The sequence below is a fragment of the Vulpes lagopus genome, chromosome 1 (assembly GCF_018345385.1).
Source record: "Vulpes lagopus strain Blue_001 chromosome 1, ASM1834538v1, whole genome shotgun sequence".
Taxonomy (NCBI): domain Eukaryota; kingdom Metazoa; phylum Chordata; class Mammalia; order Carnivora; family Canidae; genus Vulpes; species Vulpes lagopus.
Genome location: NC_054824.1, coordinates 184,077,658 through 184,103,952, shown reverse-complemented (window position 1 = coordinate 184,103,952; position 26,295 = coordinate 184,077,658). Strand labels below are relative to the sequence as shown.

At 59.5% G+C, this 26,295-nt stretch overlaps 1 protein-coding gene across 2 annotated transcripts in view; it reads left to right on the top strand.

Annotated features, from left to right (window-relative positions):
- Positions 1–26,295, top strand: part of CACNA1S (calcium voltage-gated channel subunit alpha1 S) — a 63,524-nt gene that overhangs the window by 887 nt on the left and 36,342 nt on the right. For both annotated transcript variants that reach the window (XM_041758749.1, XM_041758738.1), the window contains exons 2-10: positions 933–1,038; positions 14,791–14,930; positions 16,594–16,736; positions 16,915–17,067; positions 19,223–19,428; positions 20,808–20,911; positions 22,868–23,013; positions 23,426–23,507; positions 25,368–25,528. In XM_041758749.1, coding sequence (XP_041614683.1) covers positions 933–1,038; positions 14,791–14,930; positions 16,594–16,736; positions 16,915–17,067; positions 19,223–19,428; positions 20,808–20,911; positions 22,868–23,013; positions 23,426–23,507; positions 25,368–25,528 — 1,241 coding nt within the window. The remainder of the gene's footprint in view (positions 1–932; positions 1,039–14,790; positions 14,931–16,593; positions 16,737–16,914; positions 17,068–19,222; positions 19,429–20,807; positions 20,912–22,867; positions 23,014–23,425; positions 23,508–25,367; positions 25,529–26,295) is intronic.

Here is a 26,295-nt window from a genome sequence, read left to right as displayed (position 1 = left end):
TCTGGAAGACTGGGCTCCCACCAGCTGTTCCCTAGAAGAAAGGGGAATACGGGATCACTGGGAGGATGAGAAAACCAGGGGACCCATTGGAATAGCTGGGGGCAGAGTCAGCCCTGTTCCCCACAGCTGCACCGCTGCCTCCGTCGGGCCTGTGGGATCGGGTTTCCCCGGGTGGCTTCTCCGTGCTCTGCTCCTCTGCAACTTCTCCTCGGCAGGCCTCTGCCCCGCGGCCCAGCTCTTCGAAATCACTGGGTGGAAGAGGAAGGGGTACAAGCCCAGACCTTCTGCACAGTGTGCCTCCCACCCCGCAGCCTGTCCCCACCACCCGCCGCTGTCCAATGGCTCGGCCCATGGATGCATGGACACTGCTCACGCACAAGGAACAGGGCCCGGGGGTGGCCCTGGGGAGCGACTGTGAGGGGCACGTGTGCCTGGGAGGGAGGCGTGTGCAGGTGTGCGGTGCACACCCCGGCCTGTGAGCACGGCTGGGGAGGGGCAGGGTGGGCGGCTGACTCGTCGCCTCATATGCGTTCCTCCTTGGGCTGGGGGGTTCAGGCTCCACCCGCAGCTTACCCTTTCCCGGTCCTGTTCCCGCGGATGCTCAGCCCCCCGCATCCCTTGCCATTTCTCTGAGTCCCCCAAGTCGTCTGGCGAGATCCTCAGAAAGTCACGGCCCCCAGGAGCAGGGCAGGCAGGGCTGGGGATGGGCAGGGCCTGGACCAGTGAGACCTCAGGGCCCCTACAGCTGAGCAGCCCCGAGCCAGGACCCGAGCTTCGCACTCCCATCACCGCTGAGCCAAGTTAGCTGTTCCTGGGGAGACCCCGCAGGGGAGCGGGGAGGAGCAGCGTGGGCCCCCGGTGTGTACCGTGCCACCCTCTGCCTGTCCCAACCCCACGACTCACTCGAGGGCTCTCCTTGACCCTGACACCAGACCCTTCGAGACAATCATCTTGCTCACCATCTTTGCCAACTGCGTGGCTCTGGCTGTGTACCTGCCCATGCCGGAAGACGACAACAACACTCTCAACCTTGGCCTGGTAAGATAGGTCCTCCTACGCGCCTCGTGCGGGCCTGCAGCCCCGGCCGGGGGAGGCCCCCTGGGGGGCTGCTTGCTGGTGGTAGTACCAGAGCTTCCGACTTACCTGCAGGGCTGGCCGAGTGACTCCTCAGCTCTGCAAGGTAAACTGGCTAATTCTGGATTCTGTCTGACTGGGCCCAGGCACCGTGCCAAGCACCTATGAGACTGGGCCCGGGCACCGTGCTAAGCACCTGTGAGACTGGGCCCGGGCACTGTGCTAAGCACCTGTGAGACTGGGCCCGGGCACTGTGCTAAGCACCTATGAGACTGGGCCCGGGCACCGTGCTAAGCACCTGATGAGACTGGGCCCGGGCACCGTGCTAAGCACCTATGAGACTGGGCCCGGGCACTGTGCTAAGCACCTATGAGACTGGGCCCAGGCACCGTGCTAAGCACCTATGAGACTGGGCCCGGGCACCGTGCTAAGCACCTATGAGACTGGGCCCGGGCACCGTGCTAAGCACCTATGAGACTGGGCCCGGGCACCGTGCTAAGCACCTATGAGACTGGGCCCGGGCACCGTGCTAAGCACCTATGAGACTGGGCCTGGGCACCGTGCTAAGCACCTATGAGACTGAGCTCAGAAAGAGCTCACAGCCACCCTGTAGAGCGGCGCCATCTGACATGCGGGAAGCGAGGCTTGTAAGGTCAGCTACCGAGCGAGGGAGGCGGACTGCTGCTTTCCCTTTCCTGGACACGGTCCAGAAGGAACTGGCCTCCTGGGAGAGTGGGATCTAGGAATTCCCAGAGAGCGCGTGTTTTAGAGCTCTGTGCCTCGCTCTCTGTGCCTCGCTCTCTGCGCCCCATCACCAATAACGGGGACACAGACCACAAAATGCCAGGCCTGGAAGGGATCCCTGGGATCACGTGGTCCCATCCCCTCCCCGCCTCGCTGGTTTCCAGATGAGGAGCCCGAGCCCCACGCAGGCGAAGCGCTGACCCGACCCAGCAGCTAGATCCTAGTAAACACGGTGACCGTTTCCAAGGCGCCAGGTTCTGTGCTAAATATTTTACGTTATTGTCTTATTTAATCCTCATAACTACCCCCGGGAGGCAACACCATTAAATCCGTGTAAAAGAGAAGGAAACTGAGGCTCAGAGAGTTTGAGTACTTTGCCCAGGGTCACCCCCTCGCCCCATGCAAGTCCTGCAAGAGGGTCTCCGACTCAGGCCTCTCTGACTTTAGGACCTGCCCTTGTGACGGCCGTTGCCAACACGGTGACAGCGCGAGGACTCCAGGGGAAGCCCTCCTAGAAACAGTGCTCTCAGGCATGTGCTGTCCAGGCCCCGGGGGACAGGACAATGGGCCCACCATCTCAGCTGGCTTTTTCCTGCATTTGCACCACAGGGGTGGGAGGGGGGAGACCAATTAACATGCATCCGGGGCCTGAAAAAAAGGTATTTATCTTTGCTTCTCCTTTATGCCGGTTTCCATGGGAATCTATCTTGAGCTGCTAAGAAGCTGGGATTTTAAAGTGTGTGTTAGGCTATAAACAGAAAAAACTGTGAGCTCCTGAGTGCGGAAGGAGAGCGAGATGAACTGTGGGCAGGGCCCCTACAGCCGCGGCTTTGGCGGGGCGGGGGGCGGGGGGGTTGCTGAGCCTCAGACAGGCCTCGGATTCCATGTCCCTGAATCCACGAGGGCTCTGGGTCCAGCCCAGTCTCCAGGGTTTTGTATTTCGGGGCCTTCGTTCCATTTCAACGCCTTAGGTTGGCTCCTTTCAAAAGGAATCGCCCCCTGGGGGGCGTTGAATGACACTTTACTGGGTCTGTCGTCTTCCACTGAAACAAAATGGAACTTTCGCGGGTCCTGGGTACTTGCCCTTAGCTTCCGGGCTGGCTCGCAAGGCCCTGGGGAAGGCCTAGGCCCACAGGCACAGGACGATGAGTTTCCTGGGAGGGGAAAACCTGACCGGAAGCCGTCCCAAAGCGGTGAATATCACCGCAAACGTCAAAGTTGGACAGACTGTTAGCATAATCAGTGAGGGATCCTCGTGGGGCCCTTGGGGGGAGCCCAGAGAGCCCAGGGGCACCTCAAGGGTCTCGGAGCCAGCTGCCAGCAGCCGCCGCTTCCTTCCCGCTAGCCAGTGACATGCTCCCTCCATACAATCCAGCAGGAGGGAAATGAGGGGAGTTAGACCAGAAGGAGGGGAGACCCGACATTTATCTCTCTCTTACCCTACTGGCTGCTTTGTAGTATCTGAGAAAGGTGAGGAGGCACTTTCAGGTCATGCAAAATAACCCATAGTTTTTAAGGGAGGCCCAGGAACCCATTCTTCATTAACTTTCTCATTCATTCAATAAATATTTATTTAGTGCCTATTGTGTCCCAGGCCCATGCTGGGGACATAATTGGGTTCCAAACAGACATAGTTCCGATCCTCACAGGGCTTAGTTAATTAAACCAATTAAATACGTAATTATAATTAAACCAATTACACATGTAGTTAAAATGGGAAGGTTTGGGACGCTATGATATTGCCCTGGAGGAGGACCTAGTCCTTCCCAGAGGGTGAGATGTTCCCCCTGAGGTGTGAAGGATGAGGACAAGGCCAACCTCATGGGCTCGTGACCCCTACAGTCCCTCTGGGGCCTGCACTCAGGAGGGCCCCACGCGTGGGCCTTAATGGTCTGTGATTACAGTACTGAAAACTGAAATGATTTCATCTTTGAATCCTTACTTTGTGGGTGAAGACCAATGGGACAATAATGGGACATGTGCCAGTAGCATGGAGCCATGGCTCACTCACGGTTTCCCCCTCGGCCACCTCCTTCCAGCCCCCACCTCGAAGGACAGACGCTGCTCAGTCTCCCCCGCTGGTGCCCTGGGCCAGGGTCAGGGTTGGGTACGCGTGGGTCAGGGCATGGCAGTGGCTGTCCCCGCCCTGGGCCGACAGGACCACAGCCACTCAGTGAGTGATTGCCGGGTGGAGCCTGAGGCTCATCCCCCAGCCAGGTACTTGGGGTCCCCCGGAGCCAAGGCTACGATACGCTGCCTGTCCACCTCGGCTGGAGGCAGAAGCCGATGGGATGGGAGATGCCTGCCTCCACTTCCCCACCTGTAGCCAAGGGTCAGGATGTCTGGCTGCTGGATAGGGGTGGAGTGAGTGTGGGGCGGGTCATGAAGGGGGACGGGGTGCCCGTGAGGGTCTGCACATGCCCCGCACAACACTAAATAGGTGATAAAAAAACACCACGGCAGGTTGAGAAAGGAAAAGCTTTATATTTCAATACCTTTCATGGTACTTATTTCCTACTTTTTTGAACAATTTTTCATTTGGTACTGGGTCCATCGATTCTGTAGCTGGTCCCGGAGGGCAGGTTGGGGCACCAGGGGAGAGGTTGTAGAAGCCGCCGGGGGGAGCCCCGCGAGCAAAGTGCTGGAGGCAGGAGGTTGAGAAAGGAGTCCGGGCCTTGGAACCGGGTAGATAGAGGGTGGCCTGGGAAGGGGGAGGGGGGAGGCGGGGAGAGCGGGGTGGGGGGGGCCGTGAAGTTGTCCAGGCAGCAATGGGAGGCCGGAACTGAGGCGTGATGGGTGACAGGATGACGTTGAGAGACAGTGGGGAGGCGGCCCAGGGGACCCGCCGTGGGGACGGAGGCGTGGGGGAGGGGAAGAAGGCAAGGATGACGCCGGTGGCGGTGTCAGCGTGGGTGACAGAGCAGGAGGGGGATCACTTACCAAGACAGGCGGTGAGGGGGAGGGGAAGGCAGGCTGTGGAGGGAGGAGGGTGCAGGGCTCTCCGCCCCCCTCACGTTGGGATGCCGTGTGGGCGGCCACCAGGCAAGTGGCTGATGGGTGACAGGGAGGAGGCAGGGCGGGTCGGGGCCAGGAAAGGCTCCGGCAGCTGCCGGGCGCGCAGAGTCGGGATGCGGCCAGTACCCTGGCCTGTGGGGAAGAAGCCCCGACGGCCGTCGGAGGAGCACACGCCCCTGCCAGGTCTGGGTGCCCCCGGGAGCCCTCTGTGCTCCCTGCTCAGCGTCTGCTGCAGGTGACGGCCCGGTGCTGAGCCCCCCCCGACCCTGCCCGTCCGGGGTCCGCCCCGCACAGAGGACGCGGGGCTCCGAGCGGGCAGGGGCGCCCTGGAGGGACGCGGCGGGGGAGAGCCGGGCAGGAGCAGGGCGGGGACGCGGAGCCCTGCCAGCCGGGAGCACCCCGGGGTGGGGAAGCCGGATGCTGGGTAACCGTGGGCTCTGGACTCACAGGTGTGCTGCGGAGTCCGGGCCCGCTCGAACGCTGGCTGTGTGGTCGTGGACACGCTAGTGACATCTCCGCGCCCTCAGTCCTGTCCCTTGGAAGATGCGGATGACACCGTTCGCTTCAGAGAAGCTACAGGAGGAGCCAAGCCCTCAGTGCTGGGGTGCCCCCTCTATCCACATAAGCCGTTCCATTATGCAGGGACCGCAGCGCCTCAGGGCGGGCTCCAGAGTCACAAAGCCCCCAGCACAGAGCATGACCAAAAGGCACCAGATAAAAAAAATCCATCTTCACCCCACGCACGATCTGTCCCCGATTTCTCTGATTTTTCATTTTCACTCCTTGAAACATCCAACTTATCTGAATGGCCTTCCTGGCCACCCCCCGACCCCCACCCCATCCTCCAGCAAATTCTCCTCCTTCTCCTCCTTCTCCTCCTCCTCTTCCTCCTCCACCTCCTCCTCCTCCTCCCATCACCAACTGTTGAGCACTCACAATTGTGCTGGTTCTATTCTAACGCTCTATCACATGCATTATGTCATTAATTGCCCACAAGGCAGGTAGTATTATTTTTCTCATTTTTACAGAAGCGTAAACTGAGGCACAGAGAGGTTAAACCACCGCACAGGCCCCGCCGGCTTCGTGGGCAGGCCTGTACCCTGTGTTGGGCATCCTGATGTGGTTTTCCTGGTACCAGGAGAGGATGGCGACCCCGCGAGCAGACCCCAGCCCCTCCCTGTACCGGTGCCTTCCCCTGATAGTGAAGCTGCTGGCTGCCCAGACCAGCACGGACGCTCAGAGCGTCCAGGCTCAGCCTCTACCTGGGCTGGGCTCCATCGCCCAAGAAAGAAGCCTGCCTTAGGCTTGGGAGGCCTGTGTCTCACACACCCCTGTCCCAGAATTGTCCCAGGAGGGTGAAGGCTGGGGGTGCAGCTCACGAGGGGGACCGTCTGTCAGAGAAGCAGGGAAATGGAGCAGACACCGAGTCACCACGGGGGCCGGCCAAAGGGCAGTGAGATGCCCCAGGGCCGTTGGAAGCCAAGACCAGCACCCAGGGCCTTAGCCCCCACCCCAGACCAAGACCCTCCCAAGCCAGCCCTCGCTCCCTGAGGTCTGCAGGGCCGCTGCCCCCAGGGGGTACCCCTGACTCAGTTAAAGGGGACTTGGGACGGTCGTCATTCCGGCCTCCATCAGCCTGAGGGAACCCGTGTGGAAAGGCCACGAGGATCAGTTACTAACTGTTGGGCACAGACGGGGAGTTGATTGCTTTGTCTACACTGTCTCCCTTCGTCCTCAAAGCTGCCTGGTGTCAAAGTACGCTTCTCAAACAGTGCAGACCTGACTCTGATTAAAATAGAGAAGGAACGCGCGTCCGCACCGAACGCATCTGCTAAGAGGACAGGCAGGAGGGGAAAGCTGATTCGAAGAGAATTGGAGGAACAGAGAAGTGTATGATGTTGGAGGGACAAAGGATGGATGTAAGATCACGAGGGGAGACACCAAGCCGGCCGCTGTCCCTCGGGGCAATGCAGCGGTGGCCTGTCGGGGTTGTCTTTCCCAGCGCTTGCATCTCGACGGGACCCTGAGACTTGAACAGGTCTTCCCGCAGGTCAGTGGTTTTCCACGGCCGGGGAGGGAAGGGGCGTTTAGCGATGTTGGGAAGCTGGTCGGGACCGTGTCCACACTGCTGGCGTCCAGTAGCTGGAAGCCCAGGATGCTGCTCGACACCCGCCAAGCACAGGACGGCCCCCTCCCACCAACAGAGAATTCTCCAGCCTGAAATGAGAATAAGGGTGAGGCTGATAAACTTAGCCCCAGGTAAGGACATGGTCCTTGGCCAGGCCTTTTATAAAATGCTCTCGCGCGACATCATAAGGAAACGGTGACCTCCCTTCGCCTACGTTCTAAGTTCTGGATGCTTTTTGGCACACGGGTCAGGTGGGCCCCAGTGCCGCCCGGGAGGGGCAGGGCCAGGCCGGCGGGATTCAGCCTCTCAGCTGGTCCCCGGCTCCCCACCCCGGCGCTGGGAGAGCTGCGCCCGCCCTGCCGGCCCTCCCGTGTCAGCAGACTCGGCCAGGCCCCAGGACATTCCTGGGGTTCAGGTTCCCGCGCGGCCCTCTGCACAAGGCTGCAGCCTAAGCCTCTGGCATCCAGGGCACTTGGCTTTTTATAGGGTCTGGAATGTGCCCGCCGCCTCCTGCGGCCCGCCGCCCGCTAGCCTCAGCATCTGGGGAGGCCCTGGCCTCAGACGGGCCCCAGCTCGGGCCTCCGCTAGGGAGATCCGGGACCTGCCGGGCGCCGGTGTAGGAGCCTGGGTCTCCCACCCTACAGGCGCCGGCCACGTGGAAGGAAAGCCTGCCTTCCCGCCTCCCTGGGAGCCTGGCCTCTCCCCCCGCAGGGCCTCAGCTCCCGCTCCGGGGGCCTAGCCGGCCCCGCGCTCATCTGCGCCCCTCGCACGGGGCAGCGCAGTCACAGAGGGGCAGGGGGCCACGGAGGCCTCGAAGCGCCCCTGGACGCCCTGTCCAAGCTACGCGGACTTTGGGGGGTCGTGGGGACTCGGGGCTTTCCCGTCGGACAACCCTGCCTCCAACGTGCACGTCTGCCGGCAGGCAGCCTCCTGAGCCCTCGGCGCCTCCGTGCGCTCTCGGGCCGCGGGAGCCACCCTTTGGGAAGGCTCACGTGGAGGAGGACGGTGACACCGTGCCCGGCTGGCACATGGGAGTCGGCGCCGTTCTTTCCCTTCCCTGCCTGCCCAGCGTCCCAGCCCCCAGCCGTGGGGAGGCCGGGGTGGGGCGGGCAGGGCCTGACACCCTGTGGACCCTCACTGCGTGTCCGGCTTCCCGCCGGGGTGCGGCCCCAGAGAACCCCCGCAGCCCCTCGGTGCTCTTGCTCGCGGGTGACGTGAGACCTGAATGGACGCAAGTGGCTCGAACAGGCCCTGGCACGTGCGTGGGTGCTGTACCCACCTCAGCGGCCGTTGCCCTCCTGGCTGGGGCACCCCGCGCCCCGGCCCCGGCCCGGCGCGGCCCCTCGGGAAGGCAGATTCCCAGTCCTGCTGGGGAGGCCTGGGGAGCGCAGGGCGGGCAGGTGCCGGGCCAGGGACCTCCATCCCGGTGCCAGTCCGTCGGGCTAAACATAGCCGCGTGCCTCATCCCGCCGCGGGTCACTTTCCAAACGTGGAGGCTGAGGTGGCCATGGGGAGGGACGCCAGGGCCCAGGATACCCCGGGAATGGTGTGGCCGCCAGGCGGGCGCAGGAGCAGAGCTGTGGATGCAGCCAGGGCGGGCGGGACAGGCCTGCTGGCCACGGGCACCCCGCACCCCTCGGAAGCCCCGCTCTCCTCACCCGGGAAGGAGGAAGGGCTGCGCGGCACGGCCCGTCCTCCACGTCCAGGTGCTCGGGCAACATCATTCTTTTTCCTAGAAATCAACTTTATCTTGATTCTGAGCCCATGTCCCTCTGGATGGGGAGAACCTCGGCTACAGTTGCCCTGGCACTCCCAGCACCCGTCCCGGGGCTCCGGCAGCGCTAAGGGCCTGGGGTCACTGGTGCTCTGTCCTCCCTGGATGAGGCCACATGGCTCCTGTGTCTCGGTCCCCTCAGGCCCCCCCTCCACTGTCTCCATGCAAAGTCGAAGGTGCAGGAATCCTTGGCAAGCTGCCCCCTCGCCCCCGGGGCCCCTCTCAGCCCCTGCTACATCTTTAGGGCAAAATGAGGGAGCAGACCCCACAGCAGATCTACCCTAGAGGCCTCCCAACCCTGGGGCGAATCTGTTAAGCCCTCTGTTAAGCCCTCTTTCTTCAACCTGTTTCCACCTGGTGGAGTCAAGGCTTTATTTTAATTTTAATTAATTAAGATTTTGATTTATTTATTCATGAGAGACACAGAGAGAGGCAGAGATAGGCAGAGGGAGAAGCAGGCTCCCTGCGGGGATCCCAATGCGGGACTCCATCCCGGGACCCCGGGGATCACGCCCTGAGCTGGAGACAGATGCTCAACAAACCACTGAGCACCCCCAGGCATCCTGGGTTCAAGGCTTTAGAAAACAAAGGCCTGGGGCCCTGGCACAAACCTCCCCAGCACTGCCGGGTGCCCAAGGGAGCAGGAAAGGGGAGGAAGCCAGGAGGAAACAATCACGAAGGTTATGAACCGACCTCATAATAGCCCCACCCAGCCAGCCCGCCTGGAGGCCCCGAAGCATGAGCAACCGTGTGGGGGAGGTGGGGATGCCCTTGGGCCACCCCCAGCCCGAGCCCTCTGCTGGCCCTGGGCTCCCTCCTTGAAGCGAATGTGCCTTAAAGAGTTAACAAGTATAGGATGTGCATCCTAACAGATCCCAAGGAGTTGACCCTAAGGAAGGAGACCAGGTCCAGGGGCCCAGGGACAGGAGGATGTGGTCCTCTTAGCCACGGGCCGTCTGTGGGCTGTGGGCGCTGCCCTCGGCTGCTCAGCTGCTTCCTGAGCCCTGGGCGGAGAGGTGGGGGCGCTGGGGGCCTGGGAGGCCGAATCCAGCCCGGCTTTCCCTTCCCGCAGGCTGCAGTGTTGGGGTGAGGATGGCGAGGAGGAGGGGTTCCTGCCCCTGCGGCCCAGACAGGGGCCAGCCAGCTCCTGCCCTCTGCCCCCACCGCCCAGGACCTGCCCCGGGAGGAGCAGCCCCGAGCCAGGACAGGGTGACCCTCATGGCCGGAAGACAGCCCGAAAATAGAGGCCGTAGGAGGGCGAGGGGAGCGCAGTCAGCCCCACCCCCACTTTCAGCCCAGGACTTTGGGAGTGTCTGGCTCTAACGCCCCCAGGAGCAGGTGCAGGGCCTGCGGGTCGGGGCCGGGCACCAGGCCGCCCTCCCCGGCCCATGGGGCCCCCGGGAGCCCGGTGAGAGGTCTGTCTGTGGAGACACAACGACTCCCGTGGGTGGAAGGGGCCGCGCGGCAATGCAGGCCTTGAGGCTGCTAACAAAGCTCATCTCACCAAGTCAGACGGGCTCGGGGTCCCCCCATGAGGTCAGGACAGTCAGGGGATCAGAGCTACCTCCCCCACCCTGGTTCAGAGCCTGGGGGTCGTGTCCCTTTCTTAGGAATAGAGACCCGAGGCTACACCTGTATCGGTTCTGCGCCCAGTCCCAAGGAGCATGTGGGCGGCTTCCCCACCCAGCGGGCGAAGCTCTCACACTGCCTGGGTGTCTGACAGTTCAAATAGATTCTGACTCTGTCTACGCAGACAGAACATCCAATCTCGCGGGTTAAGGGCTCAGTCCTGCAGGATTGACACCAACCCGCCCCCTCCCTGCCCCCGCCGCCTCTCGCCACGGCCTCAGGTGCCCATAGGAGCCCAGGCGGTTCTGTGCGCCCCCACTGGTGGGCCGTGGGGGGAGGTTCCAGGGCCCTTCCTCTTGGGCTTGATTAACTCGCTAGCGTGGCTCAGAGCTCAGGAAACGTTTCCCCTGCTACACCACTGGCTCCAGGAGCGGCCAGATGGCAGACAGGCACACCTTGCCCTCAAGGTCGGCGGGCGGGGACAGGGCGCGAGGTTTCCAGGCTTGCTGAGGGCACCACTCCCCTGCGTCTCCACTGTTCACCAACCCAGAAACCCTCTGGCCCTTGTCCTTGCGGGTCTCACGAGGCTTTATCGCGCAGGCACCATCGATCAGATCATTGGCCATTGGTGACTGAGTCAGCCTTTAGCCCCTCGCCCCTCCCTGGAGGTTAAGGGGGGGGACCCAAAACCCCCAACCTTTTATTTTTTTAGGATCTTTATCCATTTGAGAGGGAGAGAGATGGAGATAGTGAGAGAGAGCACGAGCAGGGAGGGGAGGGAGAAGCAGCATCCCCGTCCCCGCTGAGCAGGGAGCCCGACACCTGGAGCTCCAGCCCGGGATCCCTGGGATCATGACCCGAGCCCAAGGCAGATGCTCAACCGATGGAGCCACCCAGGCGCCCCACGTTTCAACCTTCTAACTACAGGGGTGGCTCCTCCGGTGACTAGTCCCCAACCTCAGGAGAGTTCCACAAGTCACGGCCGCATTCACAGAACAAAAGACGCCAAGTGCTCTAGGGGCTCTGTGCCATTAGCAGGGGTCAGCACCAGATACGCATTTCACTGTATTTCACATTATAAATGTAGTGTCATCACCTCCCTTTAAATTACGCTGCACGAGGGATGCCTGGGAGGCTCCGGGGTTGAGCATCTGCCTTGGGCTCAGGGCGTGACCTCAGGGTCCCGGGATCGAGTCCCGCATCGGGCTCCCCGCAGGGAGCCTGCTTCTCCCTCTGCCTGGGTCTCTGCCTCTCTCTCTGGGTCTCTTATGAATAAATAAATAAAATCTTTAAATAATAATAATAATATAAATAATAAATAAATAACGCCGCATGAGAGACAATGATGATTTTTGACTGTTTTTTTTTTTATTCATTCACTCAACAAACATCTCCCGAGCGCTCGCTGTGTACCAGGCCGCATGATATGCCGTAGAGCAGGGATTCTCGGTTGACATGTGGGCAAAGATTTGTGTGTTGCTTTCAGTTTGCGACCCACTGCGGACGGGCAGGGGGTCCGACGTGGTGAGGCCACATCCCAGCTTGGGGGCCTGTGAGACTCGCCACGTGCAAACTGAGCCCGTCGTCCACCCACACGCTTGGAAGCTGAGGCGAATGGCTGTAGCAGTTTCCAGAAGCTTCCCCTCCAGGCCCGGCCTTGTCTCAGAGCGATCACAGCAGATATCCGGGCGGACCCTCGAGAAGCAGCGCGCTGAGGACACGGGTTCGTTCACCTGCTCACCACGGCGGTGCGGTGGGCACCAGTCTGGGTGCAGGTGACACAGCGGTGACCCCGCCAAGACCCCGCTCTCCTGGGCCTGATATTCAGGGCAAGGGAAAGGGTTCAGAGAAAGAAAGAATCATAAGGGGCAGCAGGCGGTGATCAGTGCTGCAGGGGGAAGCAAAGCAGGGCAAGGAGACAGACAGGGGCAAGGGGCCGGGGCGTCAGGGGGGCCCCGCGATAAGGAGGCATTTGAATTGAGATCCTCAAGAAGGAAGACGGTGAGCCAAGAGGTCACCTGGGAAGAACATTCCAGGCGCACACGGCAGTGCCCGGCGCTCCCTCCGGGTCTGGCGGCCAGACGGGCAGGGGCAGGTGCATGCAGCCCTCCCGGGACGTGGCCGGCCGCCCGGCCTCTGAGCGCGGCAACTATTTTCGGCCCTGGTTTCCCCTCCCTCAACCGCACTCCAACCATCGGGCCCCTGGGGTGCAGCCGCGTAAAGATGTGACTCCCCCCGCACCCCGCCCCCCCCCCCCGACACCTTTCCCTCACTGGGCGCTGGAGGCCCAGGAAGCCGCCCGCCCAGGACGGGAGGGGCCCAGCCCACTCCTAGGACAGCCTCCCCCTGCGCTGACGGGACGTGCTCACACTGGCCCTCGCAGCTCCCCGGGGCCCAGGGCCCCACGATTCCTGCCTCACGGTCGTTAAGCACAAGTCCCATCAGCAGGCCCGTCAGGGCCCCTGGGTGGCTCCGTCGTCCAAGCATCTGATTCTCGGTTTCAGCTCAGGTTGTGGCGTTGGGCTCCTCGGCCAGCGGGAGTGGGCTCGGGGATGCTCTCCCTCTCCCTGTGCCCTCCCCCTGCTCGTGCGCTCTCGCTCTCTCCCTCTCTCCCTAATAAATACATAAATCTTAAAACAACCAAAGCAAAGCAGGCCCCTTAGTAGAGCGCTGTGGTTGGCGTTGTGACCACACATTCTCTGAAGGAAGAGGGGGCTTCGGGATTGCAAACTGGCGGGAGGGGTCAGGACTGAGGCTGAGAGTGGCCTCAGGGGCAATGACAAGCTGGGAGGTTTCTAGGGCCATAACCTCTCCAACGGGCCACTTGGCCACGTCTTCCCTTGCTTCCCACACTTACCATTTGGAAGTAAAAGTAGATTGTCTTCCCCATCATCAGTAGGGTGGCCCGTTTCCCGATCTGGGTCCATCCACGACGTAGGAACTATGAGGGCCTAGCACCAGTTATGCCTCCACGGGTGCTGGTGGTGAGGCCCTGGCGGGGGCGTGGGTTCTCCTGGGGGTGGGTGGCGGTGACTGATGGTGATGGCGGCTTGGGGTGGGCATGGGGCCCGGGTTGCGACTGCGGGGGGCCACCCGACGGCTCTCTGTGCCTCCCCAGGTCATGCAGGGCTGCAGCCCCGTGCGGCCAGCCGGCTGGCCAGACGCCCGCCCCCCCGGGGAGCCTGGCTTGTTTAGGAAGGGGGGGGACGGGGTGCAAGGCTCTCGGAAGCCACCAGGCTGGGGTTCAGGTGACTGCAAGGAGAGCTCTTCAGCCTGGAGAGTCCTGGCAGAGGGGACTCAGCCTTCAGGCTGGAAATGCTCTCCTGCCCCAGGAGGGGGAAGGGCGGCGCAGGGGACCAGGGCACCGGGCGACCCCAGAGGGGCCCGCGATGCCTTCTGCAGGCCGGGCTGCGCCGACCCCCCCAGCCCTTAGCCACGGGGCCTCTTCCGCCCCTGGGGGCCCGGGCCTCCCTGCGCGATGACCTCGCTGCCCTTCCAGTGGCTGCGCAGGCAGCGGGCGTGGGGCGGCGGGGACCGCAGGGGGAGCTGACGGGAAGACCCTGGTGACATCCGCCGGCGGGCCTTCTGGGGTCTGAGCAGCGCTCCCCTCTCCGCCGCGGGGTGGTGCGGGGTGAAAGGAGCCCAAACCAGAGGCCACCTGGGGCCTTCGCTTGAGGGCCGCCCAGGCCGTTCATGTAGTCACCCCATCCTAGGCCCTGGAGGGACGGTAACGCAGGGAATGAACAGGGCGCCTGGAGGGCTCAGGTCCTGATCTCAGGGTCCTGGGTTCGAGCCCCGCATCCAGCTCTCCGCTCAGTGGGCGAGTCTGCTCCTCCCTCTCCCTCTGTGGGCTCTCTTGCTTTTGCTCTCCTTCAAATAAATAACATATTTAAAATTTTTTTAAAGATCTTATTAATTTATTTGTAAGAGACCCAGAGAGAGGCAGAGACACAGGGAGAGGGAGAGGCAGGGGGAGCCCGATGCGGGACTCGATCCTGGGACCCCGGGGTCACACCCTGAGCCGAAGGCAGACGCTCAACTGCTGAGCCACCCAGGCGTCCCTAAAAAAAAATTATTAAAAACAAAAGAAATAAATGACAAGAATCCACACACTTTATGGAGTTTGTATTCAAGTGAGTGAGATAGGGAACAAGAGGGAAACATATAGGGTGTTTTCAGCTGGAATAAGCGCTGAGATGACCAGCGGAAACACAAGAGAATCAGAAAGTGCCCGAGGTCACTCCAGTTGTACCTGTGGGGCCAGGGAAGGCCTGGGTGGGGGGCGACTGCTGAGTGCAGCCCCGTGGGGAGGGCGGGAGGCGGCAGGGCGGGGCGCGTGGGGCGCGTGGGCGACGGGAGCAGAGGAATTCCAGGCAGAGCGCGGCGGTGCCAATGTCCTGAGGCAGGTGCCCTGAGGAGCAGTGTGCCCCGGGGAGGGTGAGGGGCTCCAGGCGCCCGAGCTCAGGTGCGACTGTTTGTTCCGCAGGAGAAGCTGGAGTATTTCTTCCTCATTGTTTTCTCCATCGAAGCGGCCATGAAGATCATCGCCTACGGCTTCCTCTTCCACCAGGATGCCTACCTGCGCAGCGGCTGGAACGTGCTGGACTTCATCATCGTCTTCCTGGGGTGAGGCCGGGGCGGGGGGTGAGGTCGGGGCGCCGACCCGGGGCACACTCTGGCCGGGGCTGCACAGAGGCGGCGGGGCAGGTGCACTTCCCGTCACCCGCGGGTGGGAGCCGCACCGTCGCGCCTTTCTCAGCCTTTACCCACGGCTCATCCATTCCGCGGGCCCGTGCTGAGGCCCTGCTATTCGGGTTCACAAAGACGGGTATTTGGAAACCCCGATCTGCCCGCGGGGAGGCGGCCCCAGCAGGGTCCCGAGCGGGCGGCCGGACAACAGCGCTGTGCCCCCTCCCAGTGGCGGGGCTGCAGGCCCCAGATCCGTGTTCCCAGGCGTGGTTCCTCCCGAGGCCTGGAGCGGTGGGTGCCTGCCCCCCGCGACCACGTGGCCTCACACCCCGGGGGCCTCTTGGCGCAAATTTCCTCTTCTTCCGATGACACCAGTGGGACTGGATTGGGGTCGACCCTCACAGCCTCCTTTTAACTTAAATCTTTAGAAAGACCCCGTTACACCCACATTGTGAGGTTCTGAGCTCAGTGAGGACTCCAGCATATGAATTTGAGGGGCACACAGTTCAGGCCATAACATAGCAACCCCCACCTGATTATAACAGGAGCATTTATTAGTATTTTTTAAAGATTGTATTTATTATATATTCACGAGAGACCCAGAGAGAGGCGGGGACACAGGCAGAGCGAGAAGCAGGCTCCCTGCGGGGAGCCCAATGCGGGACTCGATCCCGGACCCCGAAGGCAGACGCTCGGCCACTGAGCCCCCCAGGCACCCCTCACAGGAGCATTTATCAAGCACTTACTATGTTTTACACGTAACAACTCATTTAGTTTTTTCCACAATCTCAATCTTCCCCACTTAAGGAGGCTAAGGCGCAGAGAGGTCAAGCACGGGGCCCAAGGTCACGGAGCGAGCCCGCGGCAGTGCCAGGGACGCCGGCTCCAGCGGCTGCCACTTACCCACTACGCCCCTTTGATTCAGTAGACACGATGCTGATTATTTGCTAATTAGGCGGCGCTGGCTCGGCGCTGGGGAGAGCAGTTCTGTGAATCAGCCTCGCTCTTAATGAACTGCCCTGGTGGGAGGCCAACACTAGTGGACACGGAACAACGGAGTGCGGGGACACGCCGCCACACAGTGCACCATTGTTGGGCACGCAGAGCGTCCCGGGGCTGAGCTGTCAAAGGAAGGATTCATGAAGGAGGGTTGGAGATGGACTTCAAAGGACAGCGGGGCTTTGGGTAAATTGAGAGACCGAGCAGAGGGGCAGGAGAGACGCGAGGAAAGCTGCGGGGAGCCGGCTCCGGGCTTCCTGCTCTGGGTCCCCACTGAGTGCAAGTGCCCCCGTGGGGCACACTCAGCACCCAGGCCGGGGGTGCCTGTGGCACGTGGGCCTCACCCCCCTTGGGCACCCAGGAGACGTCTCAGATGGGTCCACTCTTCACTGAGTCCGAGGTTGGCCTCAGAATCTTTTCTAATAAAATCTTCCTGACAGGCGTCACCAAATCCGAGTTAGTGGTTGATGAAAGTTGTCACCTCTCCCCTTGGCCTTCCCGCAGGTCCCCTGAGCACAGATGGGACACGGGGCCCCAGACCCCATGGAACAGTGGCTTATCTGACCACTGGGCCCTCTTCTCTCCCTCTTCTCCACTCTAGGGTTTTCACCGTGATTCTGGAACAGGTTAACGTCATCCAAAGCAACACAGCCCCGATGAGCAGCAAAGGGGCCGGCCTGGACGTCAAGGCCCTGAGAGCCTTCCGTGTGCTCAGACCCCTCCGGCTGGTGTCAGGGGTGCCGAGTGGGTGCCAGTGTCCCTGCAGACGCCCCTCCTCCTCTTGCAACCTGTTCCCTTGTGCAATTCTGGGTCCTCCCCACTCCAACCTCGGTGTTCTGGAGGCTTCCCAGGATATAGAGAGCGGGAGGGCCAGGAGACCAAGAGGGGAGATGACTCCTCTTTTCTCCTCCCTGCTCTGCAGGCCTGCAGGTGGTCCTCAACTCCATCTTCAAGGCCATGCTGCCCCTGTTCCACATCGCCCTGCTCGTCCTCTTTATGGTCATCATCTACGCCATCATCGGGCTGGAGCTCTTCAAGGGCAAGATGCACAAGACCTGCTACTTCATTGGGACAGGTGAGCTCCCAGGGGACTGGAGAGGGGGCGTGGCCCTAGGACAACTCAGAAGGGTCAGCTACTGCAGCCGTGAGGAAGGCCCAGAGAGGGGTTGCCGCTTCCCACACCTGTTAACCTGGGGAATGGGTCTCTCTTGGACAAGGAAATGGGTCTGCCAGGGTCGGTGATCAGGGGACGAGGGCCGAAGCCTGGGCCCTAGCTTGCTCTGAGCGCTCCCACCCCAGATAAACGGGGTATCCTTGGGCTTTTGGGGCCAGCTGTGCATGGAGATGCGGGCTCATGACAAGCCTGGATTTCTATTTGTCCTTTGCTCGGCAGCCATCGTTATGGCCTTGGTCTGAGTAGGGGCCCACAGAGCAGTGTTTAAAGGGGATCTCAAGAAAGCACCCGAGAGCCCCAGGGTTAGGGTTATCAGAGATAACAACACATCTTGAAGCTGGAATGAACTTGAGCCAAGTCTTCCAAAACGACAGTTCTCAAACTATCTGCCTCAGGACTCTTTACACTCTTAAAATTATTAAGGACCCTAAAGAGCTTGTGTTGCTGTGGGTTTTATACACTGATATTTATGGTATTAGATATGACAACTGAGGAAAATGTCATAATACTCATCTTTAAGAACAGCGATAAGCCCATTACTTATGAACATGAATAACGTATCTTGCAAAAAATAACTATATTCTCCCAAACCAAGGCCATTTTGTGAGAAGCATGGCACTGCCTTGCATTTTATCTAAATCTCTTACTGCCTTGGCCTACTAGGATCTGCTGGGTTCTCAGAGCTACGCCTGTGTTCAGCCTATCGTGAAATCGCATGTCACGTAGGCTCTAGCAAACTCCACTCTGCATTCGTGGAAAGATGGGGAGATGAAACAATGTCTTGGCATCCTTATTAAAAATAATTCTGACCAGGTGGGTGCCCTGCCCACACTCCAAGACTCACTGCTGCAAGCTGGCCGTGTCAGTCTGTCTCGGGTAGAGCGTGACTTCTACGGGGCCTACAGGAATTGGACTTGGCACAAGAAAGAGGTGGGACTTCTACCAAAAGCCCAGAATCTGACTCACCAGAATAACCCGGGATGGACAAAACCACCGATATCTGTAGTATCTCAGGAGACGCCTCACCGCCCCAGGCCCCCTGACAAGGGGACAGGCAACAACACAAGGCTCAAGACAGTGCACTGTGATAGAGCTTTTGGTGGTTCCATTCCTAGTCCCTCTCCCGGCTCAGCCTCCTCCTGTTCCTGTAACAATCTGGGTCCTATAATGAGCGTTACGGACCCAGAGAGGAGGAGGTTTCCCATCACAACCTTCAAACCAAATTTGGAGGTCTCATCTGGTGTTCTCAGGCGTTCTTGACCAGTGCCGGCCAGTGGTGCTCTAAAACCTTTCTGGGATGGGAGGACCTGACTTGACGGGTCAGGGACCCACTCAGGGCTCAGAACCGTCGATGTTCTCCTGTCCCGTCTCCAGACGACCGAGTCAACACGGTACATCTGGGTAAGGTGGGGCCTTCCAGCTCTGATGAGCTGATCTAGTCTGTGAATACAGTAGGGGACGAAAACATCCTAAGATAAAAGGGGATCCAAGATGTCATCCAAACTGGAGGGTTTTAGAGACAATGAGAGCACCGTCGGGGACACAGAGGGGACTGCGGCCTGCTGGGAACGCCTGCTAAGAGCAGACCCTGCTCCCAAAGCTTCGTGTCTTGTGCAGCTTGTCTCGGGAGTGCTGGGGCTCACCCATGTCAGCTCCCAGAAAGAGCGCAAGTCCGAGCACACGGGGCCCGCCCCACGCCTCCGCCCCGGCCAGACGGCTGCCTCTTTTTTAAAGCTCCGTGGGGAGACATGACATTCACATTGCACCTGCTACATAGGTGGCACTTCATAGGCCAGGGATCCCTGAAGCCAGCCCTCCCATGAGGCCCCGGGGCCTGAGACATGATCACGGCTGCCTGCGGATGTCCACCGCCAGGCCCGTGGGCCCAAGAGGGCTCCTTCTAGCATGAGATGCTCCGGGGCGAGCACCCCTTCGCCTTTCCAGCTGTGCATGCTCTAGACCTGTTACTCAGTGGTTGCAGACCACTCTGTTCCCCCCCCTCCGCCCCGTCCACCTACTCCTCTCACCTGACTCTCCCACGGCCTTCTGCCTCCAGATATCGTGGCCACGGTAGAGAACGAGAAGCCCTCGCCCTGCGCCAGGACGGGCTCGGGGCGCCCATGCACCATCAATGGCAGCGAGTGTCGGGGTGGCTGGCCAGGGCCCAACCACGGCATCACTCACTTCGACAACTTTGGCTTCTCGATGCTCACCGTGTACCAGTGCATCACCATGGAGGGGTGGACCGATGTCCTCTACTGGGTGGGTCTGGCCCCGTGGCTGCAAAGCCACCTCCCTCCATCCGCAGGCTCACCAGGGGCAGGGATGGGGCCTGACAGTCGCTGCCTCTAGTAGCCCCTGCTCCTTCTCACCCTTCCCCGGGCAAACCGACACAGGGGGCTTGGCCCCCTTCTGGTCCCCAGGAGTGTGTCCCAGCATCCTTTGGGCAGCCCCTAAGGTGTAAGGTGTCTGTGCAGGGCCTACGAAGTGGGTGAGGAATGGAAACCAGGAGCTCCCTGGGTTCTGGTCTCAATTTCTAATTTTTCCCTAAGCCTGCCCTTGAGTGACTCACTCCCGATGACCTAGAATCTCAGATTTCCTGAGGGACGAAGGGCCCTTTGAGTCTCTTTTTGTCCCTGGGCAAGACTGCCTCCCCATATAAATATTCTTAGATATCAGTTTTCTCATCTATAAAATAAAAATACTACCCCCATCATAGGGTAGTTATGATGGTTACTAGGCAGGTTAACTGAAGTGTGGTGGTGCCCGCAGCACGGGCAATGCTATATCCGTTTTCTTGTTGGAGTATATTGTGTATTTGGTGCTATCTGGAGCTAGGCTGCGTGTCTTATTTAATCCTCCAACCGTGGTAGGCATCGTTCCCACTTTACAGATGAGTAAACTGAGGCTCAGAGAGGTTCAGGGAGTTGCCCACAGCTATGGAGCTAGGGAGCAATTCAAGAGTTCAACCCAGGAATTGAACCCTTAATCCGTCTGGCTCTGATCCCAGAGCCCGTAACCACAACGTGACACCGCCTGTTGAGGGAAAGGTTGTCGTCAAACTGTCAGATGCTTAGCAAACATAAAGGATTAGTATGAATAGTTCGTGTAAGCTCATATTATGGGAGCAAATTATCAAACATTTCAAAGGGCTGTCACATGTGTCGTTTCACCGCTACTACAAGCCTACGAGGGGCAAGTGCGTGGCATTATCCCCACAGACAGATGAGATAATGCTCAGAGATGTTAGGTGGCTTGTCTAGGGTCACAGAGCTTGTTCACGAAGGAGCTGGCCAAGCTCAGGCCAAGACTTTTTAGTGTTTCTTCTACTTGGAAAAATCTTAGCTGTAAAGAAACCAACTGGAGAGAGAGTGGAAGAGAGACTCCAGCCAGGGAGGCGATGACTGGAGGGCGAAACGGGTCGGTCTTGTCTGGGCCAAGTGGACGGTTAGCAAGGCCTGTTTTGAGAGTCCTTCCAACTCCAGGTCCTACGTCTCCGGGGGGAGGAAGGTCCCCTCACTGGGCCCAGGTGGCCTCTCTCCTCGTCCCCCAGGGCCAGGTGGAGCATGAGTGCATGGAGTCCGCAGGGGGACCCGCACCCTCGGCCCCGTGGCTGGGACTCACACCTCTGTCTGGCCCAGGTCAACGATGCCATCGGGAACGAGTGGCCCTGGATCTATTTTGTCACCCTCATTCTGCTGGGATCCTTCTTCATTCTCAACCTGGTGCTGGGTGTCCTGAGCGGGTAAGAAAGTTCACAAGCTGCTGGGAGGAGAGGGACGAAGGGGAGAGGAGGAGAGGGCTGCAGGGTGGGAGGGAGAAGGGGCGGCGAGGGGGTAGGTGGGGGGTGCCCGGGGGAGAGAAACAGGAAGAGAGAAAGAGGGAGAGTGAGAAGAGTAGGACAGAGAGAAGGAAGAGGAGCGAGAGGGGGAGGACGAGCGGGGTGTTAGAGCGTCCGCGTGTGCCCTTTGCCAAGAGCAGCTCCCGGGTTCGCAAGGCAGAGCTAGGAGCGGGTAGGAGCCCCTTCGTTTTTAACCCTTTCTCCCTTGTCCTCAAGCATCCTCCCATCATTCCCCCTCTGTCCCTCTGCATTCACACCCCCTCTGAGTGAAGCCCCTGAGATCCCAGCCCCCCCCCCCCCCCCCGAGCTGCATGAGCTGAGGCTTGGCATTAGGAGCCAGGGTAGCCTTCAGGTGAGGCTTTCGGACTCGGGAGCTCACTTGGGAGCTTAAATCCTTGCACTGCCTGACCTGCGCCCAATTACCTAACGTCTCCACGCCTCAGGGTCCACGTCTATAAAATGGGAATAATCTCATAGGTTGTTGGGAGGACTCCCCGGGCTAAGGCGTAGAAAGCACGCAGAACGCCGCGTACGACTGGGCACCGTGGGCGACAGCTGGTCTCTCCGGGACGGCTCCCCCAGCTGCCGTGGGCAGTCTAGAGGCGCCCTCCACCCCCTCCCCGGTGCCATCACCCCGTCACCCCAGCCCAGAAACTTCCCTCCAGGCAGCACGTGGACAGAACTCAGGGGGCCCGTGAACTTGAAGAAGAAACACTCGTCTTTCTTTTTCTTATTAACTCTGAAATTTAGCGTTTGCTTACAACATGCCACAGTGGTGCTGTTAGTGCCGCCTGTGACTTGTCCCAGTAGAAACCACACGAAACACTACGATTAAGGCAGATCTAGCTCATAGTCATCGCGACTTTGCAGCTGTTCGGTCTGCAACGGGACCCTGCTAGTTACGGAATTAATAGGAAGCACGCGGGTGACTTTATCCCAGTTTCTTTATATTTTAGTAACTGTATTCTAATATGATGGATTCCTTTGTCTAGTTCTGTGTATTTTTTGTTAAAGATTTTATTTACTTATTTATTCATTCATGAGAGAGAGAGGGAGAGAGAGGCAGAGGCACAGGCAGAGGGAGAAGCAGGCCCATGCAGGGAGCCTGATGCAGGACTCGATCCCGGGTCTCCCAGATCACGCCCTGGGCTGAAGGCAGAGCTAAACTGCTGAGCCACCCGGGCTGCCCAGTTCTGTGTATTTTCAACACTATTTTGCAGAGGTGCCCATAGGTTCCGTGGGACTTCCAAGGATCCACGGCGGGCAGAGGCAGAGGGGCCCTGGTGCCCGAGCCCAGAGCTGAGGCCGAGGCTCCCGTGGCACAGCCAGTAACTATGCGAGAGTCTCACTCTCTCTCCACCTGCTCAGTGGCCGAGGGCGGCCCCGCTTGTCCCCGAAGACCCCCCCTCCGGCCCTCCAGTCCCTTCCTTCTGATCCTGCCACCGGTTTCTTCTAAGACTCCGGAGAATGTCCCCCGGGCCTTAGGTCCGTGAGCACAGCTACATTCCTAGGGCAGCCTCACGGGCCAGGGCAGCAGGGGAGATGCGAGGCTCCGAGGCTGACGTGAGGGCAGCGGACTGGCGAGCCGGGACAGGGAGGCGAGGTATCAGAGGGAGGACGGGAGCAGTGGGAAAGGCAGGCCGCGCTCCAAGCTGCTCCTGAAGGTGGGCGTGGTGAGGGGGCGCGGGAGGAGCTGCCCCTGTCACCCGGAAGGCCACCTGGACCCCAGGCGACCCCTCCCCAGAAGGCAGGGGCACCCCCAGCCCCAGAATGTGTGCTCCCTGCCCTTGGGCAGCCCAGTCCTCCTCCACCTCCTTCTCTTTTTCTCCTCCCTCCCCCATCTCCCCTGTTGCCTGTCAGGGAATTCACTAAGGAGCGGGAGAAAGCCAAGTCCAGGGGAACCTTCCAGAAGCTCCGGGAGAAGCAGCAGCTGGAGGAGGACCTCCGCGGCTACATGAGCTGGATCACACAGGGCGAGGTCATGGACGTCGAGGACTTGAGAGAAGGTTTGGGGCCCAAAGGCATGGTCCGCATGCCCTCCCAGCCCCTGAGCTGCCCCCCAGGGGAGGGCTCCAGGAGGGGGCTCAGGTAACCTCCCGGGGCCTGGGAGGCCCCTGGAGCAGGGCTAAGGTTGCCATCTACAAGTGAGAAAACTCAGGCCCTTAGAGGGTCGGTGACTTGCCTAGAGCCTTCCGCCTGGAAAGGATGGCATCCAGGGGGCCGAGGTACGAGGTACCATGCTGCCAGCCCCTAACCGCCCGCAGCTGTGGGCTCTTTCTTGGGCGTCTCGGGAAAGTGCACGGGGTCCAGGCCCGCCCGGGGGCCACCGTCACGGGTGTCTGCAGTCAGCGGCCCCTCTCCCTCGTGTGCCCAGCGCAGGACCCGGAAGGCCGGTCCATCCTTCTCTCTTGTTCCCAGGGAAGCTGTCTTTGGATGAAGGAGGCTCCGACACAGAGAGCCTGTACGAAATCGAGGGCCTGAACAAAATCATCCAGTTCGTGTGAGTATCTGCTCTTCTCCCCAGGGTCTTCCCGGCCTCAGAACTCCCTGAGATCCGGAGTTGGAACCCGTTTGCTGTTGCCCACGCACCGTTAGAGCCCATCTGCTGGCTTTAAGTCACGTTCCGCATCCCTCCGTGCAATCGGAGGGCACTCAGCCGATGACCCAGTTACACGGTGGGACCTGCCCGGGGGCAAGGAGAGAACCGGGCTGCCACCCTGTGATTGGAGCAGAGTGCGTGGGCTAATTAGTTCTGGAAACCTCTGCTTGGGAAGCGGGAAGGCGTGTGCTACAAGGAGGTAGCGCGGAGAGGTCTGCAGGAACGAGGCTGGCCGCCCCCGGAATTTGGAGACAAGGGGACGCTCCAGGCTCAAGAGGAAGATGTGTTTGCTTGGTTGGCTGCCTCCTTTAACAAATTCATACATAATTGTGATTTTTGAAAGATCAAACAATAGAGAACTACATCAAAGAGAAGATGAAGGTCCCCATTGCCCTCCAAAGAGGTAACCATGGTAACAGATGTGTGTTCCTCCAAGACCCTTGCACTGGGTTTATCTCACACGCACACACCCACCCACCAGGTTTTTTGTTTTCTCGGCTTTCTACATGACAGGGTTCTCTCTGCCGACTACCGTCCCTACAGAACCCAGAGCGTGCCCAGCATACGGGACGCGCTGCCAGATATTTGATGAATCCTTGAATAGGATATACATAGCATCTAGTAACTTGTGTTTTTAATCTAAATTTATCTGTTGAGGGCGACTCTGTACCTACACACACGTCCTTCTTTTAAGACTTCGATTTTTTTAGAGCAGCTTTTGGTTCATGGCAGGATTGAACAGAAGGCACAGAGATTTCTCGTATCCCCCGGCCACCTCACAGGCACAGCCCGTTAATCAACCGCCGCCAGAGAGCCTCGGTTTACCTCGGGGCTCACTCTTGGTGCTACACACTCCACAGGCTTGGACAAATGTGTGGTGACACGGATTCGTCATTAGAACATCCTGCAGAGTGTTTTCACTGTCCTAGAAATCCTCTCTTCTGTGCCTACTCATCCCTCCCCACATCCCCTAGCAACGAACAACCGATCTTTTTACCGTCTCCATAGCTTTGCCTTTTCCGGAATGTCATCTACTTGGAATCATACACCATGTAGCCTTTTCAGACTTGTTTCTTCCACGTGGCGACAGACATTTAAGTTTCCTCCGTGCCTTTTCACGGCTGGACGGCTCTCACACCTTCGTGTGGCGTCGCCTTTGGGTGTAAAGTATTCCGCAGTATGAATACAGCATAAAATATTAATCTTTGCAGTTTTCGGCAGCACAAAAGGCGCCGCAGGAACAGGTGCGCATAAGGATGACCATTTCCACCAGGCCGAGTCCTAGAAATGGAATTGCTGGGTCAAAGGGTGTATAATTTTAAACCTTGGTCCGTGCTGCCAAAGTGTTCTCCAAGCAGGGCGCGATGACGGTAGCAGTGCCCTCTCCGCGCACCCTCACCAGCGCCAGATACGATTAATCCAGTGCAGAATTGCTTTTCTAATGAGCCACACGGAGCCCCCTCCCCGCCCGTGGGCTGTAAATCAAGATTAAAGTGCATGGGGCGCCTGTAGTAGGCCTGCCCTGCGCCGAGCATCGTGCCGCGGTGCCTCTGAGCGGCGTCATCATCACTCTCCTCTGCAAGAGGAGGACCCTCGCTAGTAAGAGGCAAGGTCGTAGAGCAGTGGCCTGCAGCAACCGCCCTCGGCGTCCCTGGGGTTGCAGACTCGGTAGCTGGGGTCCCTCGGAAAGCAGCCCCAGAAAGGCGGGGGCTCAGAGTAAAGCAGCTCTTTGCCTCCGTCCTCCCGTGTCTCGTCTCCCAGCCGCCACTGGAGGCAGTGGAACCGGATCTTTCGCTGGAAGTGCCATGATGTGATCAAGTCCAGGGTCTTCTACTGGCTGGTGATCCTGGTCGTCGCCCTCAACACCCTGTCTATCGCCTCAGAGCACCACAACCAGCCTCTGTGGCTGACCCACTTGCAAGGTGAGACAGAGCAGGGGGAAGCCAGACGTGGCCAGTGGCCAAAGCCAGCAGGAGCCCCTCAGGTTTCACAGAAGACGTCCAGTAGCTAATCACATTGTTTTCTAGAAATCATAGGCTGGTCGTGCTTTGGTCCTCATGGCATTATCAAGGGGCGATAACATCAATTCGTCGGGAAGCCCGGGTGTCTGGGGAGTGATTGCCATTTCGGGTCCTGAGCACAGGGTTGACCTGCGACCTAGAACTCCAAGCATTTGAGTTCAAATTCGACCCAATCGAACAGCAATCTTTCACTGACTATTTATTGCATGCATGCCATATGTAGGGCGTGGAGAAAGGACTCGGGATGCAGAGAGAATGAATATACTGCCCTGGCCTTCCAGGAACGAACTTAGCCAGAGGAGAAGACAGATGCTAACAAATGATGTCAAGTCCATAGAGGGAGGGTGACAACAGAGGCACATATGAGGGAGCAAGAGAAGGATTCCAGGGGAGGAACTGTTGAAGCTCTGAGGATCCTAAGGAATACGCAGACATGCCCCCAAGCAGTGAAAGGGAGGGGAGGACTCCCACAGAAAGAACAGTGTGGGCAACAAGGCGAAGCTACAGAACGGTATGGTGAATTCAGGGATCTATAAGGACTTCCTATGTGACTAAGAGTCGCACAGAGAGGCCCTGAAATACTTGGGTAAAGTGTTGGGACTTTAAACTTTAGGTGACGAGGAGCTAGTGAAAAGTTGTCAGGACAAATATAACATGACCAGACCTGA